Consider the following 20,638-nt stretch of genomic DNA (forward strand, 5'->3'; position numbering starts at 1 on the left):
AAAAGTTCTCTCATTGCAGGGGCGCGGGGAAAAACAGCTCCCGGGCACAGCGACGTTCGGCGTTACAACTTTGAAAGTCGTAACGAAAATTATTTCGATACAAGTTTGTCAATTCGCACGATTGCCCGTTCTTCGTCGTTCCCTCTCTGCATTCGCAACTAACTTGGAGAAGTATATACATTTTATAGACGAAAATCCGCGTGCTCGCGGACGAGCTTTCCCGAGCTAGATATTAATGGTAACGCCGGATGCTCGGAATAACGAAGACACAAAGTGCAGTATTCAGCGCTGACAGTTACTCGATTATACGACGCATAGCGTGTTAGCGTATCATCGATCACTTCATCGACAGCAGCATCTGGAATATGCGATACATTTGACGTGAAATAAATAGCTTGATAAATGCGTGTAGCCATATTATTTCTACAGTGACGACGTCAATATTTTCATCGGGATCGCAAACATTTCCATGGGGCTTTTGACTTTGCGTCTGCCTGGCTCGGATATCTGCGCGCGTAATAATCAAGATGCCAGGCTTTATTAAGTTCGAGAAATATACTTAGCGGGTTTATCGGATATGTAGCCGCGGTTTACGGTAAATTACATGACGAGCGATAGCATTAATATTGGTACGTATTACCGACTATTAACGCCGAATGGATCGGTGTAATTACACGGGCCTCGTATGCAGACGCTGCCTGAGCAGACGCCGGCTTGTATCACTACGCCCGTATGTGAGCCAGTAGTAAACGGAGCGCCACACATCAGACATCCGATACAGGGTGTCGCGTCGGATTATCACATCCGATTTCACGACGGGCAGATAATAGCGTTGCCTCGAGACATTTATTAAACTCGCGAATTCTATCTCCTGAAATCTACATAACTAATTGTGCATCGCTGTCACTTTCCGCGAATATTTATATTTCGCGTCAATTTTCTTCTACCGTTTTTATCTTATCCACTCAAGATACTATAGATACTAGACTTTCACGAATAACATAAATAATATTAAATTTCTTCATTTATCATTGTATATGTACAGACGCCTTAGAAGTTAATTAATTGCGTTGCCCTCTGCTTACAGGAGCCATTTTTGAGCAAGGCACCGACGAAGTACAGTCCGCCTTCAAGTTTGCGATGATGAACCACAACCAGAATATTACGACCCGCAAGTTTGAACTGCAGGCGTTCGTGGATGTGATTAATACCGCGGATGCCTACAAGCTATCCCGCCTCAGTAAGTACAAAATATGTCTTCCGCACGAAAATTATTATTCGTCTCGCGTATCATCCTGCGTGCACCATTTTTCTTCCTCGTGAATCGTAAATATCCACACGTCGACGGCATACTTCGGGAGAAGAAAAACTGAATCGTAGACAACATTCACAGAGGTCGTTAAATATTTCATAGACATCTTCAAATGTCGATCGCGCGCTCGCGCGCGCGAGCGCTCGCGCGTTGCCTTGCGCACGCTAGTCGATTCGAAATCGAGTGAACAGAATTCCATCGCGAATATTCCTCCGGATTGCACCGACAATTTTTCATGACTACATTTAAAGTGTCTGAAACGTCCGTAGGAACATAGCGCGGAATTTCGTTTCTGTCTCTCGAGGGTGGAAATCGATTTCGCGTTTTGTTCCGCGATATCTGTACCGGTGTCAGGCACGGTGACTTATCAACAATGCTGAGGCGCGTACGTGCCGGAAGCGCGACATCTCCGCGCCATTGAATACACCGCAGCGGTCCGTGTCGGATATGAAATAAGTAACGTTTCGTTTCTATAGCGTCGCAGATACTAATCTCGCTACCTGGAAGGCGAAACGCTTCCATTTCCTATGGAGCTATGAGGCACGTGCGGACGATAGAGAGAACGCGATTCTTGCACTTACACATGCTCGCTTCTAAGGAAGCGTACAAGCAGACAATGGCCGGTCGATTAACACCGATACAGTTTCATGATTGCGAGAGTAACTCATGACAATGGAAATACTACGTCTTTTTCTCGCGATCCTTCTCCTAAAAATGGAAAAGTTTCCAAGATAAACCGATTACTCGTGAGATCTCTTTCGATAATTCCGATAGAAATTTTGCGGAATCTGATTTTAGCCGGATTCGTCGATTATCGAATCGCAATTTCGTGATTAAACTCCGTTCAATCATGCGATTAAGTTAGCAGAATTGTCTCATTGTTATGTTACTACGTGATTCGACATTCGCTTGCTTTCAATAGTGCCATCCAGCACTCAACGGTGTGAGAAGTTCCGGAATTATCCGAAGAGCCATTACATGTCACTTATCCTGATTTACACTAAAGCCCGCCAGGCGTGAATTTTCACAATAACAGTTATCACGCTTGTAATGCAGACGTAATGCAGACATTTTTTATTAATATAATTCAATTTTAAAAATTAAAATTTATAGTAATCTCGATAATAATCTTGCAGATAATATTTAATTTTACCATCTTTTTACTTGACATCTATTATTGCCATCTGATTATTTGTAACCGAGAAGTAATTAGTACAACAATATTAACAAAATAATAATTTATACAAATTTTTTATATGAAAATGGTAAAATCTTATTTTTTAGATACCTTTTTCATTGATTATACGTCGTATTTTATTTTTGCTTTTCAATAATTTTTTTTTCCTTTTGAAATTCATAGTAATGTCTCGCTTTGTCACCTGCCGCATACATTCGGAATTTGAAAGAGCTGATCGACCGGGTTACCCGCGAACCGTTTGACAGCTTTTAACCAAGGAACGTCAGTCCAATCGAACTACAACTTTGAAGTCGACCGGAAACGTTCTAAACCGTAAACGGATAGAAGGACAAAGGGCACTCGCTGCCAAAGATATCGGTGTCTCCTATCATCGACGAAATTGCAGTTATTGCGCCACGTCGCAAAGAGATTTTAGATCATCGTAAGATGTTACGGTCAAAATTCACAACTGGCGTGTAAATACATTCTTTAATTATAAATATACAGATGAACCATAATACAATTTAATAAGAGCCCCGTATTTATTAATTAGTTGTTTTAGAAAAGTAGATCGGAGCAGTATCTTTGATAGATTATGCATCGTGAATTATTCAATTTTTCAATTGCAGAGATTACAATGAATAAGATTTATTAATTTTGCATTTGCAATAATAATTAAAACAGAATTAATTTCCTTGCGTTCTTGTACACATGTTCATAACGGCTTATAACGTGAAATGTTGGTAACCGTTACGATTGTGTTAATTCAAGAATTCGTGAATAGAATTCACAAGCTGGTTCATAGTGGGATTCGTCGTGGCAATACGAATATTTGGGCCAAGTCCAAGGGACAAGGAGGCCATGTTACGGCATTTAGTAAAGCTCCGTTAATTGTATTAACGTTGGTCGGTTCACCCGGATGAAGACCCTGTTATAATCCCACAGCTTTCTGCCCGGCAAATCTATTACCGCGTTGCGCTCCGCTTAATGTTTTGGTCCACTAAGGCGATATAAGCTGTTGGCAAAATAACGAAGAAGGAGTCTATTCTTAACATTTTTTTCAGTTCTAATAATGCTGTCGGTATTAATAGAGTCATATTTCTGTAGTTAATCAGAATAGCATAACCCTAAAAATTATGTTAATTACATAGAAATATCTGTAAAATAATTAGGTTACTAAAATTTAGGATTAATATATCGGAAATTCTCCAATAGCATTCATGTATATGCAAAGAGATTTTACATTTCATACATTTGGTATTTCACTTGATGAATCGGTGGTTATTAATTATCCACTACGTGTGGAACGAGTTGTTGAATAGTAAATGTCATTGCAGAATAGAAGATGAAAGGCGGCTCTCTCGGAGTGAGAAAAAGAGAAACAATTTATCATGTAGTATCATCGTAAAAGACCTCCCATTTTTGCCTTTTTCATAACATTTATTCAATTTTAAACAGATACGACGAAGAGGTATATAGGTTTGCCTAGGAAATAACAGACAGCGAAAATCATTATGGAACTGGACCGTCTCCCTTTACCACGCGCGCAGGCACATATTTTCATTTCAATACACTTCATTCATATTCGTTGGGCATTACGTATGAAGTTCGAATAGAAAGGCGTCGAATAAAAGCAGGCACCATCAGAAAGACGGAATATTCCTGTTCTATATAAAATCGCTTTTTACAAACCGTCAATACAAACACAGGCGCGATGCATTAATGATTTCTCATTGTACGTAACGGGAGCGGTAGGAATATCGAACAACCGCGGGACGAGTGCGCGGGTCAAATCTAAAATGTGAAGGAAGAACATATCGTTAAATAAATCTGCTCCTTAATATTTTCAATAACGTTTTCACCGCCACCGACGACGTTAGCGTGCGGCGGAAGTCAGCTTCTGACGGAGGGGGGTTTTCGGAAGGGTCGCTATCGAGGGAACCAAAAATTATTGCGGGCGTAGGGACGACGGGGCGACGAAACGCGGGCGGAGAAGTTTTTTCCGTTGAGAAATCACATGGTAGAACCGAGAATCCTGAGGGAGAGAATTTTCGCGGTGGCGTGGTACGCTCGTCTTAGCGGAACGTAATAGCCATCTATCAACTTTCGGTGCATATCGTATAATATCCTGCAAGATCCTTTGGCCTGAGGGGGCGGGAGGATGGAGAGGGAGGAGAGGGAATAACCTTCCCGCCACCCGCCGCCCCCGTTCTCATCCTCTCGCCACGGCCAGAGAGAGATGAACGTATACGGGGCGCCAGCGAGCCAACCAGCCAGCCAGGGCCGGCATAAATCTGCCGAGGGCTCCCGAGGGTATTTCCCGCCTTTTTTCCCTATACCCTTCCGCGCACCTCGCCTTCGCCCGCTATTCCACGCTTTCGCGCCCTTCTTCTCGCATCCTGAACCAGACGCGAGATGAATCCCAGGGTTCTATTCCCGCGTGGTTTATTCCGAGGCAAACACCGGCCCGTCGTCGACGAGATGGGCAAAAGTCGACGACGATTACAAATTTACAATTTACATCTACCGCGGCAACACACACACACACACACACACACACACAGGTGCCGCGCGTTGGTATTCGTCATATTGATTTAAGTGTTGATAGAATAATAATTATGATGACCCTCTATTTGAATCAGATTTTATCTTATAATACGAGTATTTGCTCAGGTTCTAAAATTAATATGATATTAAATTCGGTACACAGAATATATCTCTCAGAATATAATTTTGTGTTGTAAAGTCTGTTATTATGATGAGGTTCGTATCCGTGTAACATATATCTATTTTGGTATTTGCTATTTAATACCACGTAAAATGTGGATGTGGAATAATAATCAGATGTGTATTGTGAGATGGTGATCTCGATGAATCGATGTACAATATATCGAACTCTCATTACACTGAATGCGTAGTGATTACACTAAACATGCAAACCTATGTTACGTAAGCTCATAATTTTGTTTGGGTAAATGTTAATCAGATATGTCTGATAATCCTATGGATTCGTAAAACAAACTGTTAAATTACATTCTTGATCTGATTACATTTATGTCCCGTTTTCATCTTAAACATGCATTGTTTTTAATACTAAAAAAACATACAATAAGCGTACACACACACACAAACACATACATACACACACACACATATATATATACAAACATGCAACAATTTTTTTAATAATATGTAATCTGTGTATATGCTTCGTTACTTTTTAACGTGACATTGAAAATATTGAATATCATCTTTTTATCGAACTGACACATAAACTCTCTTGCGATTATACCCTCGCATAGCAAATCCGAATGCAAACACTGGCTCGCACGAATATGAGTGACGAGGAGAAAGATAACGATGGTTACAATATTTACACAGTTACAAAAGTTACACGTTTATTAATCTAAATACAAGTCATGTATTATCATTCTAATTAAAATGTAAGTAATATTACTACAACGATATTACGCTGTTTGTTAAATGAAAAACAAAACTACATTTCAGAAACTTTACATGCCATTTTGCGAGTATTCTTTTGTTTTGTTAAACTGCAATTAAAAAAATATGTCATATTACAGATCAAAATAATTTGGTAATCATGCACAATATGAGAAATTTTATTAATTCAATTCATTTTCAATCTTTTATTACCACAATGTCAGAGATATTGTAGTAAACGTAACCTTCTAACGCGTTTTTAATACTTTCATAAGAGTAATTAGATTAGTAATGCAAACAATTATTTCGATTAAAAACAACTCGTTTTTTAAATTAATATTTCTATCGATGTAGATTGTTAATTATATTACAAATAATTACAAATCCAATTTCACAATTTTTATTTATGTAAAAAATCTCGAACCTAAAAGTTACCTTCAAACTAAAGCAGAATACTATACAATTACTTTGAGGATTGTGATAGGCTTGTACAGGATTATAGCATGAATAGGATTACGTCAAATAGAGAAACATGAAAATATTTTCATACATTTGTATTCCACCGTACAAATTAAATCACGCTTTTATCATTATAACGTTCTTTCACTGATCCAAGCAAATAAAAAATTTACCAAGCATTCTAAAAAAATGTAACCCGTAATATTACATAAAGAATTGATTAAACCGCCAAGATATTCTGTTCAAAAACTCTGAGGTGTCTTAATCGTTGAACGCGAGATTCTCAACTTTAAGAATTCCTAGACGATGTCGTCGATCGCGTCGCTTAAGAAGGAAACATTCCTTGCTGCCGTATGATGTCGTTTCCGATGAGTTTTATGGGATATCAGATGCGATGCTGTGTTCAATTCCCGCGCGGTTTATCCGAAAGTATGCATTACTTTGGCAAATACGATGAGGTCGATGAGAAGCCGTCTTGTCGGCGAAGAGTGTATCTTTATTATAAAATGCGAACAGGATGCCGTGGAAGTTCCAAGACGGCGGAAAACTTTCTTTCCACGACGCTTCCGTAGTTACGGTAAACTTTATGTACGTAATCTGTAAACCTTGGTGTATAGACTTCATAATTAACAACTTGAATCAAACATCATTAATTCGGTTGCATTATACACACACGCATAATCTTTCTTAATCTACATCTGCAAACATTTTCGTACGCTCTGTTCTATGACAAAATTCTGTTTTGAAAAAAGTTTCAACAAATAATGCTCATTTCTTCATAAAATAAATGGGAAAATATTTAAGCATTTTAATCACTGATGAATATAAGTGAGTACTTATCGATAAATAATTTTAAGCGTGATGAAATTTATTACGGAAAATTTCATTCAATAATTGAATTTATTAATTGAATTTAAATATCCATGAGCAGAGGATAAAATACTTATTTTAATTTCACATATGTGTTTCACATGCATATGCAAATAATAAAATCTTATGCGCGCGTACGTTTATCTTCAAATCTCGCAAAATCTCATCTTTTTTAATCCTTTATTCCGCGTCTACTTTTGCAGATCTTTATCGTTTAACTTATTTAATGAATATATTACATATATACCTGCCGCAGAAATGTTTCATTCCCCGCAACTTAGTCTGGCGACAACGACAGATGAGGGGATTCTCCGGTTCTCAAGTAACCAGATGAGTGGTAATGGTAATGTCTCTCGGAGGAGTCCTCTGTTCATGCAGAAGAATATTTTTCATGCAGTATCGCCGGGAAACCGTTCGCCATAAAAGCGCTCTAAACTGCCGAGTTACCCGAGGATACTGTAGGAAGACGCGTGAAAAGGACTCTGTGTGTCACGGAAAAATATCACGCTGCGCAGAATGAAAAATACATCGGTTTCGTCACCCAATAATAAAGTGTAAAAAAAAATGAGAACTCACGTATCAGATTTACACTTGTCAGTATTATTGACGTTTTTGCGGTGTTTACCAGCTCTGCGTATACGCTAGCCCCGCATTGTATAATTAACACGATAAATTCATAATGTTAATGACAAGAATAACAACCAATAACGTATGCATACCATAAATAATAATCAAATTTACAAGAAGACAATTTTTATTAATATCGTTGATATCGTATTACCGAGACTAGTGAATCGCAGCAAAGTGCTCACGTAAATTACACCAAACTGGAATTAGCCTCGTTAGTTTTCGAGAAATACGGGAGGTACGGAAAATGTTTAAGCCACACTATTACTTGGTGACGATGATATCACGAAAACTCCGTAAACTCGCGGAGAAACGCTATTTGTTCCCACTGAGGGAGCAGACAAGCTTCTGGGTAGCTGAGAACGCGTCATTTCCGATTGTCATTTCTCACGGAAAGGGACGTGGTGTGGCTTGACTGTCCAGGTTAAGGGCCCATTCAAAGTTATCCGCGCAGACACGCAATATGCAAACGTATATTATTCTGTAGTTTGAGAAACCCGCCCGACGCGGGTCCAATTTTAGCTGAAATTGACTCGGGCATAGTTTTGCACTCGTATATCACATCTGTCACGCGGCACTTAGAGATTTATCTTATCTAATTTCTTGCACAAGTTATCGAAGCTCATCAGAGTAAATTAAGATGTCCTTAATGTCCGAATATATATTTACAAATCTGCAGAATATTCCACGTGAAGGATATTTTGATGCAAATTGCACAAATTTCAAAGAATGTGATTAGAGTAGTTAATAATAACTATTGAATATTTCCTTGATTCAATATAAAAAAAAACTAGTAAAACGATTTATTTGCGAAATATGCAGTGATGCAAAAATACTATGTTCAAAATTTTACTTAATACATTTTCACACGCTTTTCTGGAAAAAAATAACAACTTTAATCACGTCAATAATAAATTCTTTTTTATATGTGAACTAATTTAAATTACAAACTTTTTTACATTATAAAATTTGCATATTTAATAATATTTTATGTTTAAAAAATAAAAATATATGTTAAGAATTGTTCAAAATTACACCTTTCTTTCTACGCTGTAATTGGATTTTAGAAAGTATTAATAAAGATTTTAATTAATAAATTATGTAGCTTGTGGAAAGTAAATATTGCATCGTTTCACCGTTATTCATCCGTCGACTTGATTTCGTTGGTGCGCAACGTACGCGTAACGTTTCCGTAGAAATCCTACATGGACGACACGGTCCGCGTCCCGATGTCAAGTTACAGCAACGGACACGCCAGGTCATTACGCTTTCGATTTAAAACTTTCGAATTAGATTGGGAGACGCCATGAGTCTTTGCTGTGTCCCCCGGCCATTTAAAACTTTCGTAGCAAACCATCTCGCGACCGACATCGTGTTCTCATCGCACAGAGTCTTGCTCTTTGCAGCTGCCTTCAAGGAATTATTTCCGAACGCTTGTTTTTTCTATTGCTCCGTCGCGTCGAAATCCGCTTTTGGTTCGTAACGAACCTGTTGGCTGCGTGTCGAACAACGATCGACTTCTATCCACCCCGAAATATTCGAAACGCTTCGTTATGTGCTCACTGGTTTCTTGTTCCAAATCGCAATAATACTTGACGTGTTGATTGATAATTGATAACTCAACACTTGCCAATTTACGGTATAATGCGTGCGATTGATTACACGTTTGAAAATGAGTTTAATTCAGTAGCAATGCTTAATTAATTGATGATTTGACTCTGTAGCTCGTAAAATAATTAATTTCCACAGATAGTTGGGATAGAATAAACTATTGTATAATTCTGCAATATTTGCGATACAAAAGCGATAATATTGCACAACAATTTCCATCGACTCCCGTTTATGTTGGTGAATTTTAAGCTCATATAATATTCTTTACATAAGAATATTATATTCGATATTAATAGTTCAATTATTTGCAACATATATATTAACATACATGATATCGTGCTAAATTATTGAAAAAGACAACATGTAAAAGTACACTGAAAGAAAAGAGTTTAGCAATAATACTTTGATGATATAATTTCAATTAAATGTTTTGATTAATACAACCAAATATTTAGTAATATTTAGTAACTGTTTAATAATCTATTGATCACTATTATTACGTTTGATTATTATTAATATAATTACTAAATATTAGCAACTAGACTTGATTATTATTACCAAATTCTTGTTTTAAAGAGTAACACAATGTAACGTATCAGTAAATGCAATAATGCGATAACAGTAATATTAATGATATAAACAAAAATGAACAAATCAGAACAAAATGATTGAATCATGTTTGACAACAGCAAATACTATCTTAATATCTTTGGTGAAGATTACGAAGGAAAAAAGAAGGCGGCGGTGGGAACGTGCGAGTAATGACACTCCCGGGGTTCCGACACCATCAAAAGTCACGCGAGGCGCAAGAAACGACCGGCGGAAACGAGGGAACCGTTCCCTAAGTAATAAGAAATCGATAAGAACTGCAGATTGGGTGCAGAAGCGAAGAAAAATCGGCCGGGAAGTATCTTATCGGAGGCTGGCGGATAATCCCTCAGCCGGGCCGCGCTGCGCCGCAACGCCCCACTGCCCGTAAACGTCGATGATTAAATGAAGGTAATCGGCGTGGCAAAATGAATAATTAAGTTCTCCGGAGTAATTGAAAAGCGCGTTACGATATTTCTCGCCCGCCCACCCAACTTTATGAATTAATAGATTAATATTTCATAATAATTAAAAATTGTTTACAAAAAAGTAATATATAGAGAAACATATATAATATGTATAGAATTAAGAATATAACAATCTTATAACCTTTCTGTTCAAAAATGGGTTTGCTTATTACTAGTAAAAATAATGCAGTTGGCAGAAATGAAAATTACTGGCGTTGCATTTCGTTTCTTCTACTAGTAAAACCTATAGACGATCTCAAATAGACCGAAACGTCATAAAGGTTTTTAAGTTTAAAATTACGGACATTTCAACGTTACCGCAAGCTTGTAGTAACATTGCAGAAATCTTTTGTAACTTCCATACAATATTACAATGATCAATGTAAGATTTATAAAATGTTTCTTTAATCTTTCAATGCTGGGTTATGACTCTAATTTTTACTTTTTATAACAAATGTTCTATTAATGATTAATAATATTAAAATATAAATTTTTTTATTGTAAACTCTTCCCCTTTTTTTCCTTTTTTCTCTTTATCTTTTTTTCGTATTTAAAAACTCGTTTCTTCCTTCTTTCATTTTTTATTATTTTATTTCTTTTCTTATTTATATCCAACGTTTTATAATATCTATCCGTCTATTACATGTAATTTTTCCTAGAAAACAAAAGAGAAACTAATATTTTATTAAATAAATTTTTATTTCTATATCAAAATTTCAAAATAATACATCTAATCCGGTTATTAAAAATGTATATTATCTCTCTAAAAATCGTTGCGGTAGTTTCACGCAGCAAGAGAGACTCCGCTTGCTCAACGCGTGCGTATACGCCGTCTCTGTTAAAGCCCCACTCGGGTCATTAACCGCAGACAGTCTCGTCAGACAAGCGCACGTGCTTGCCGTCTAGGCCGTCTCCCCACTCTCTTCGGCCGACGGAGAGTGGGGAGGCGGCCCAGACGGCAAGCACGTGCGCCTGTCTGACGGGGCCCGTAAGCGGTCAACGACCCGAGTGGGGAGGCATTGACCGGTGTGCACGCGCGCGTTGGGCAAGCGGAGTCTCTCTCGCTGCGCGAGACTACCGCAATGACTTTTAGGAAGATTTTGCATCGCACTGCATTACAAATTCTCATTTGCAAGATTGGGTAATTAAAAAATTAAAAAAGTTAAATAATAAAATTAATAACTTTTAACTTAACTTAGTTAATTTTGAATAATTTCATTTTTAACTTTAACTAATTATTTTTTACACACATGCATTTTCATTTATTAAATTTTTACCAAAATTAAAAATTTATTTGTATAAAAAAGATTATAAAAGAAAACAATTTAAAAGAAGGAAAAACAAAGAAAAGAATAAAAGAGTTTAAAATAAAGAATGAAAATACAGAAAATAAGAGAGTAAATATACATAAAAAAATAATATACATTAATAACCAAACTCATTTTCGAACAGAGTGAAAATCGTGAAATTATCGAAACTCCGATATTTATAAGACGTGATTGATAAAATTGAAATGTTGAAAATTAGATCATCGACAAGAATTTTATTAACTTCATTGACTATAAATATCTTTATCTACAGTGAATAATTATTTGTCCGTGAAGAAACACGAAATTGTTGATTAACACCTGACAACTCGTTCGAGCTCTTCGCGCGAACAAATAGTTAGAGGAATTCGAAGTTCAATCTGAAAACAGACTTTTACGGACAGCTGAGTAACAACGATTAGAGAAGCAACGAAGCAGCATTTCGTGCCCACGATCTTTAGCATCCAGGGCACATTCCACCCTTCTTCTTCGTTCTTCCTTTTCCACCTTCCTTTCTCGCTTTCCTTCTCGTCCGACAAACTTTCTTAATTTGTGCGCGGTTTCTTACAAGCTAATTAATATTGATGATTGAAAAGTGCCTCCGCCAGGTGATCAATTTTCATCGGTATTAATAATCGTCAGATCGAAAAGTAGTCGCTCGTCTTTGAGGAGCAAAACTCACGCGATTTTGATTAAAGCGAAGTTCAGGAATCGAACGTGTAAAAAGGTCGATCGCCGCTCTATGAAGAGAAATGATTTTTATCGACATTTATTCCGCTAAGCGATAAGCTTTTCAATTTCATCGAAGAAAAAAGTTTTTTACGAAAACCTCTCTTTCTCTCTCTCTCTCTCTCTCTCTCTCTCTCTCCCCCCTCTGTTTCTCTCGTGTGAAGCGTTTTCCACCAAAAGCTCTTCTCTTCAGTAGTCTCTTTACCGAGAACTTCGTGTTGAATGGTATGAAAATGCTTGTCAGTTGTCGGAAAAGTGCGTCGTGATAGGAGGTGATTTTATTCAAGAGTAGACGTACGTGTACGTGCCAGGTGCACGTACATTTTCATGGTCGATAATATATTAAATTCAATCGCAACTAATACAAAACGATTTTCATTCTAAAAACTAGGTTCGGATCTTTGTAAAAAACTAAAGGATGAGACTGAAAGAGATGGAAAAGCATCCATAATTTACGATATTAATGTACAGAAAAACGTATTTTAAGACCCGAAAAGGTTGTTTGACATTCGCCGATGTTTTCGTGAAACGATCTTTTTCGCGATATTGTGATGCGCGAAGCAGTCTAGTCAAAAGAAAAAAAAGCCATGCAAACAAGATAAATCGGACAAAATAAATCAAACGGAGTAAATTATACTCCGTACTTTGCTCGCCTGCCGACTTCAACGAGTTAAATGTTCGGAGCAACAAAGAAAGCAGACATAATAACTTTGGTTGACGCAGCATAGTACTGTTTCCTTCTCGTGAATATAACCGTGCTGTAATATCGTATCTCGGAATTTTCTCAGATAAACAGACGTAAATCGCTCGAATATTCCATAAAATTATGAAACATGAAACAAAATTTAGGAAAGAGGAAATAATTATAAACGACATACATAATACATATACATATATAATGCATATACACACGGAAAGACAATTTCACTGCAGCATCTAAAAATTTACATAGCTAGATACAGATTATCAAATAATTTTATGTTGAGCTATCAAAATAATTATGTAGGACGCCCAAGCATGATAATGTTCCTGCAAACAATCTTGACATTTTAGCAACCAAATTATATGGTACATATAATATAATTTTTTGAATGACTCAACATAATTATTTTTAAAGCTGTATTTCAACAAAATTGTTTTTTCCGTGCATATACATAATTTCCTCTTCAAGTACCTTGTCCTCCTAGCTAGAGCATCGGCGGTCAAAGGCACGAGTTGCAACTTGTCTTCCGCTTTTCTGAATAAAATACTTTGTATTCTGTTTGAATAGCATTGCCGTTTTTGAGTTATAATGTTTTGGCATATACATATACATATTTTATTTAAATACATAATCGAGTGAATAATTTGGTAAAATTCTATATGTAACGCTGTATATTTCCTTTGAAATATTATTAAAGCCAGAATCATGAAAACCACCGTTCAAAGTTATTTCGATTATTCAGCAGGGTCTATCGACCGAGGACTGAGGAAAAGTAGCACGGTCCACGGCTAATCACCGATAATCCGGCATACTGCCATCTCACTAGCCAATTTATGATTATAACGCGGTGCGAAAGTTAACGAGAGCGGTGAGGGTCGGCTTCACTGTCTGCGACGTTACAAGCTCGTTTGTTAAACTTAAAATTGATCCTCTCTTCGATGGAAGGAGTACCGTGGTACATTAATTACGGCGGGATGGCTACGGCAACAGGAAGGGGGATCGGTAGGAACTCTTGTCGCCAGAATTAGAAGGCGTTTCGCACAAAGCGCGGCTTCTCCTGACGAGAGACTCGAATTTCACTTACTGCTCTTTTGTCAGAACTCTTCGACGCATTTCAGGATAGTTTATTAGAGCATGCAGTGAAGTCGACATTACAGAAAGAGAATACATAGAGTATATATTATAAATTATAAAATTTTTTTTTGGTTACTGTTAGAATAATGGCTTTAATAATACTATCCAATATTCTAACATTTGGAATAAATTAATATTTGCTAGAGTTTATTTTATATTTTAATTGGATTTATAAACACGTGCGCAGATATATTTTATAAAAACTGATTGTTGAAATAATAATGAGAATTATGTAGAATAATTGTCGTTAGAAAAAATAATTATTAGAATAATTAGAATTATATAGTATTATTAAACTAATAAGTAGCCCTAATAACACTAGAGCTATTGAAAATATTTAGATATTTTGAACATTTGAATATTGATTAGATTATATACGCGCGCAAATGTGTACGCGTGAGATATTTTATTATTAACTATTCCGCCGTGTTAACTATTCTCGCAAAAATGACAATTCACCCATACAGGATTAACAATCCGACAATACGGTGGATTAGCTACGAGTGCCATCAGCGTCAAAGGAGAAGACGTGCAGACGTCGTGAAAAGACAGAATACATCCTACAATAGAAGAGATTTTACAATTGTATTCTCAGTCTCTATCCTTATTTGGATTCTATGCAATCGTAGGTACTTACGAGTGCGGATATACCTAACGAGCTCGAGCTCCCGCGACCAAGCCGAGTCGCATTCCGACTAGGGAAAGTTCAAGCTCGTCCTTAACTCGGCGCAAGCTCGTATAACTTCTATCCGTCGCTCGTCCCCTCGTATAACTTCTGTCCAGAGTTCGTTCCACGGATAAATAGGTATGGGTACATTTGCATCTCCTTCTCGGATCTCCTACCGCCTATATTATATTCTAGCTGTCCTCATTCTCTACACTTGCCCTCGTTGTGAATACCACGGCTACATTGCACGTTCATTTTTCTGCCAAGCTTGACGGATGTTTCGTCACATCCGTTTTAGTCTCGCGTTCAGTTCACAAATAAACAAATCTTGTTACAGCTGAGTCGTCGTGAAAAATTGCTCTCCCGTTAGAGTGTCGTCCCTTCGCTTGACTAATGGATGTAATTTTGGAAAACGCAATGTGGGAATAATAATCCGCGGTTATAGTTCAATCCCATTTTGATATCTAATTTTGCCTTCCGATTTCGCATGCTCGTGATAATTAATGTGATTGCACATGATATTATTGTATGCTACGCTTGTCAGATTGAATTCAGCGTGTCGGTAAATTTATGTAACTCAGCGTATTTCGTCCTTTTCGATTTTGCACATGTTTAGCGCACAGTAATTACGAGTTAAAAAAAAAAAATAGCTTTGCACAATTACACAAATAAAATAATAAAGGAATAATTTCAAATGTAACATATTTTTATTAAAAAGGCAATCGTTTATAGTGGTCACGTTGCATTAAATTTTCCCGGCGGTATATAACGCATTTAAAGTACAACTCATCTGTTCACTTTATTTCGCTTTAGCTACGCTATCTTTTATTCATATTATGTCGCCATTTTTTTCATTATTACAATTTTTAATTCTTTCACGGCTGTCAATTATACTATATTATTGATTAATTAACAAAATAAATCTTTAAAACCTATATTAGCCAAGATAATTGATATATATATATATATATATATATATATATATTCAATAAATTTCGTAACATACGATTACATGCTCTCCCACAATTTTCATTGATTTTCCATATTAATTAGTCGTGTGTCGTACATTATTTATTTAATCCGTATAATCAGCTAGCTTTCTTGCATTATTATATATGTGCTATTATTACATTCATTTTATTATTTCACCATTCATTGTTTTATTCGAGCATAAAGGCATCTAATAATTAATAAGTTTGTTTTGTTGATCAATATTTGTTGTTTGTTATTGATTTATTCTCACATTTTAAATTCTGATATTACCATAACGTAAAAATATATTGAGATAAAATGCAAAAATAACTACAAAATTTTTTACATGCATGTTTCTACGCTTATATTAGTTTATATTTTTAGAAAATTATAAGTACATATAAAACATACATGCATATTAATTAAAATGTCATTTTAAATCAATGAAACTCTGATAAAATACAAATTTAAATAAATTATGATTATAAATGATTCAAATTCAGATATTATTAAACAGTAAAAAAGACTCTGAAAAAAAAAGAAATTTGATAGAATCGCTCTTTTTACTCACAACGAGATTGCAGGCGATTCATTGCTAGTGTAACAGGCACGTGATTTCACGCGTACCCTCATTTCCCTCACGTTTTCCTTCCCTTCAAACACATCATTTTTTATTCATTCCGCATAACCGTGCCCCCTGCTATTAGTTTCGTCCTTTGCTCCCTGTCTCACTGTCTTCGTCCAACCTGCTTTGCCTTCCACTTCGCGGCTTCGACCGGCTTTTTACACCCGGTCGTTAGGAGCCGGACCGCAAATGTCTCCGCATGAATTCTAATGTTCGACCCTTACCCACACCCGCAATTCTCTCTCTCTTACTCTCTCCTTAGCTTTCCCTCGTCATCCACGGCCCGGTAATCCCGGCCAGTTTCGTCCCCCGCTCCCTCGTCACCCTCGAGCGTTTCCGCGGGCGGAATTTGCAGGGGACCACCGTAACGCGAATACCGCGGAAGTCGTGTGATACCCAGGGAAGCGTTTTGTCCTGCATTTTCATAAGATTCCGACGACGGCGCGTTAAGGCTAATTGTTTCGTTAATTTATGAGCGGTACAGTGGTCCTCTATGCTAACGACGGTGGGTGCTGTTAATTGATGTGAGGTTTCATAGTATGTCACTCAGACTACAAACCGGATGCTATTTCTACGGTCTGGTTGGCTAAGCAGAACACAAAAGGGAACTATGATATTCGTATTATTATGTCACTATATGTAGATAATATTTAATTTTAAGAAAAATGCGCATTTAAAAAAGTTCTGTTAATTACATTATGCACTTGTTCATAAAATCATTTCTTTCTCTCTTTTCTTCTCTCTTGCTTTCTTACTTTTTCTTTTTGTTTCAAGAGTATTTTTTAATAACCTTTTATTAAAGTAATTAATTTTCTAGTTGTGGTAAACGTCAAATTAATATGCGCTCACGATCGTCGACAGCTTTTCATCGGATTGTTCGCAAAAACGTTGGATGTCCCCGAAAACGGCGCGTTAGCAAACAAACGGGTAATGCAGTTTCGCGCATTCACGCTGCAATGAAATTAGACTCGCGGGAGTTGGGGTGATTTTATTTTCTGTCCTCGTTAGAGACTAGCGACACGCGCTGTAAACGAAGCGTCCGAAACAAAGGGCCTGATCGGCACGGCATCGTAATTTGTCGAGACGCGCCAATGGAAGAACGGTTGACACTCGTCGCGCGCGACTTTTCTAAAATGAGATTTGTGCCGCGCTTTGTCGTCGCGCGGATAATCGCGCAGCCGTCGCAAAGCCAACGCGTTCTGATAATCCAGCCTGACGAGCCTGATCCGGTGACTCGTTTTTTTTAACGAACCTGCGAGTGACTCGCCGATAAAAATGACAGAACTTTATCAGGGGTCGCTCGTGCTCGGCCATACTGTCGCTGGCTCGATAACGCGGTCTCGCTCTTGCAGGGCGATTTATGCGGGAGTCCTTATCATCCCGGCCAGAGAGAGAAAGAGAGAGAGAGAAAGAAGAAAGGGAGGACAGAAAGAGAGAGAGAGAGAGAGAGTTTGCTTTATGAAAAATTGGGAAAAATTATTTCGTACTGACACCGATCCGTATGGATTTCATTCGTCACGGTATCGCAGCTCAATTCTATCTCGTTATAACGACGCATTGTCTGTCAGCGTGGATTAGGTCGTGCGTCATGCGTTAAGAAAATTTACCAGTACTCGTAATTCATAAGCGTTATCTGTAACAGTTTTTGATCCGTGGTGACCGCAACATTGCATTTAATAAAATAAAATACAATAGGATAAGATTTATTATAAGTTTTATAATTTGTAAGCATTTTATGATATTGGTGGGTAGATTTAAAATTTGTGTCAAAGCTGATGCTGAAAAAACATGTAAGTGGACACGAGAACGCGAGCGGAGACAAGAGACGACCGTTTTCACGAAGAGAAGAATGCACGTTATTTGCGTTTGCGAAAAAATTAACGGAATTCGACCGATCTGTTCGCGCGCGCGCGCGTGCGGGCGCGCGTGCTCGCACGATTTATTCCTCTTACCGGTAATCGCGAAGACGACCATTTTCTCGGCCATTTTTCCGCCCATTTGCCGCACCATTTTTTCCTGTCGTACCTACCGGCTCGAATGAAGACAAACGTGGCACGAGAGACGGCGATGCGATACACATATATAAACGCGTATGTACGTACCACGTGTGCACCTAAATATATATACCTCCTCGCCGAGGTTAAGTGACGTGGCACTGGCTTTATGGAAATGAACGGGGAAGTTCTGCATTTACGGCGACGCCGACGCAAAGTTTTCCCTGGAATTCGGTTCTACCGCGACGTCGACGTTGGGACATTCAAGTTTTAGCGGGGGACGAAAGGGCGCGGGTCGCGTAATATTTCGAAAACGAAATGTCATTTGCTGTGATTAAAAGTTTATAGCAGTTCCGGATTTAATGCGGGTTATCGCGCAATTGCTTATTTACGCTTCTCGCGCATCTACCTCGTGAATTTCTTCAATAGAAAAATCTCTATCCTAACGGAGTGTATAAATATTCTATTTTCAAATTAAAAAATTTGTCGGGGCAACTTGAATAAAGATGGAAAATGCGTGTTAAATAATATTATTCTAAATTAAATTCAACTAGGTATTTTTTCTCATATTTTATACGACGTATACAAGTAATTTTAAGTTTAGAAGAAAAGGGAAAGAATCGCGAAACTTGCTCTCGACTTCTTTTCTCCGACTAGATATTAAATTGCAGTTCAAATGGAATTCAGTATTTACATTAACTTTTGCATTTTATCGTGTGTCGAAGTTGTCGAATATATCTTGTTGTAACTAGAACATAAAGTTGTTTGAAATGGATTTTTAAGCCTACGAGACTAGCACGGAATGTAGGATTTTGAGCTCTCACTTGACTCATAATAATATATAAAAAAAATATCAAGAAACAATAATTATAATTAAAGAAATGCCTAAAATTACGTACCAAATTTATTAAATTTTATTAAATAATTCTGATAAATCTCATATATATTTTACGATTTAAATAACATTTCAAAAGTAAATATATAATCCTAATATTAAAATTAAAGTTTACATATTATGTATAAAACACGGCATTAATTATAAATATACCGCTACAAATGGCTGTATTGTGTAACCATTAAAAACTAACCGTTTCTGAATCATGTATTGTAACATACGACGGATATGAACGTCAAGTCCGACGATGTGAATCTCTTGTCGAGAGAAACAAGCGTAGAAGTTTCGCATTTACCGCGACGCTGACGAAAACTTTTCGCTGGAATTCGGTCTTGCCGAAACGAGGGACCGAACGTCCAAGTTTTAGCAAGAAAGGTCGAGGGGCTGTCGGCCCGACCGGAAATGCGTTTCCAAGATGAACCTGCCCCTTTCCGCGGCAACGGTAAACTTGGACATCAAAAAAGCGCTGGCTGAAGCGTGTCCGGAATTTTTCGCTTCTTTGCCGGATAAGAAGTATTGAAATGCGACGTACAAACTTTGACGCGACTTTTCTAGATCTTTCAAAGTTACGTGTTACCTTTATCTTACACGATCGATCGCGTTTGCCCTTCCTCCCCATCCCTCCCCGTTTACATTGCATCCGGTTGTTGTATACGCATTATCTTTTATCTATTTTTTTGTTTAGTATCCTTTTACAATCCGTAATCCCCTTATTTAGAAGATATAAAAGTCAAAGTTTATAGACAATTATTTCTACGAGAAATTTCTTTTACGAAAGAGATAATACGAGACAATATATGAAGAAAACCTTTCTCGTATTTCGAATTTTCTTTTATGTCCTAAAGTTGAGTAAACTTTAATAATATATACTCTTCAAGTTACGAAACGTTTTATTATATCCTTAACGATAACTCTATCAGAGTTTTTGCATAAAAATGATTCACAAAACATCTACTAATATATTTGATAAGTTTCTTTCAACTTTCAGCACATATCGTACGTGTGAAATAGCTTCTCGCATGCCAATAATTTCAACAGCGTGTCCATTTATATTTCAATA

At 37.2% G+C, this 20,638-nt stretch overlaps 1 protein-coding gene across 4 annotated transcripts in view; it reads left to right on the plus strand.

The window, feature by feature from the left end:
• The window catches only part of LOC105194444 (glutamate receptor 1), a 211,217-nt gene that overhangs the window by 112,446 nt on the left and 78,133 nt on the right, over positions 1–20,638 (plus strand). For all 4 annotated transcript variants that reach the window (XR_005575617.1, XM_039453919.1, XM_026137208.2 and 1 more), the window contains exon 2: positions 1,088–1,240. Coding sequence is in view for 3 of the 4 variants with exons in the window: in XM_039453919.1 (XP_039309853.1) it covers positions 1,088–1,240 (153 nt within the window). In the remaining variant the exon portion in view is untranslated. The remainder of the gene's footprint in view (positions 1–1,087; positions 1,241–20,638) is intronic.

The sequence above is a fragment of the Solenopsis invicta genome, chromosome 9, assembly GCF_016802725.1.
Source record: "Solenopsis invicta isolate M01_SB chromosome 9, UNIL_Sinv_3.0, whole genome shotgun sequence".
Lineage (NCBI taxonomy): Eukaryota > Metazoa > Arthropoda > Insecta > Hymenoptera > Formicidae > Solenopsis > Solenopsis invicta.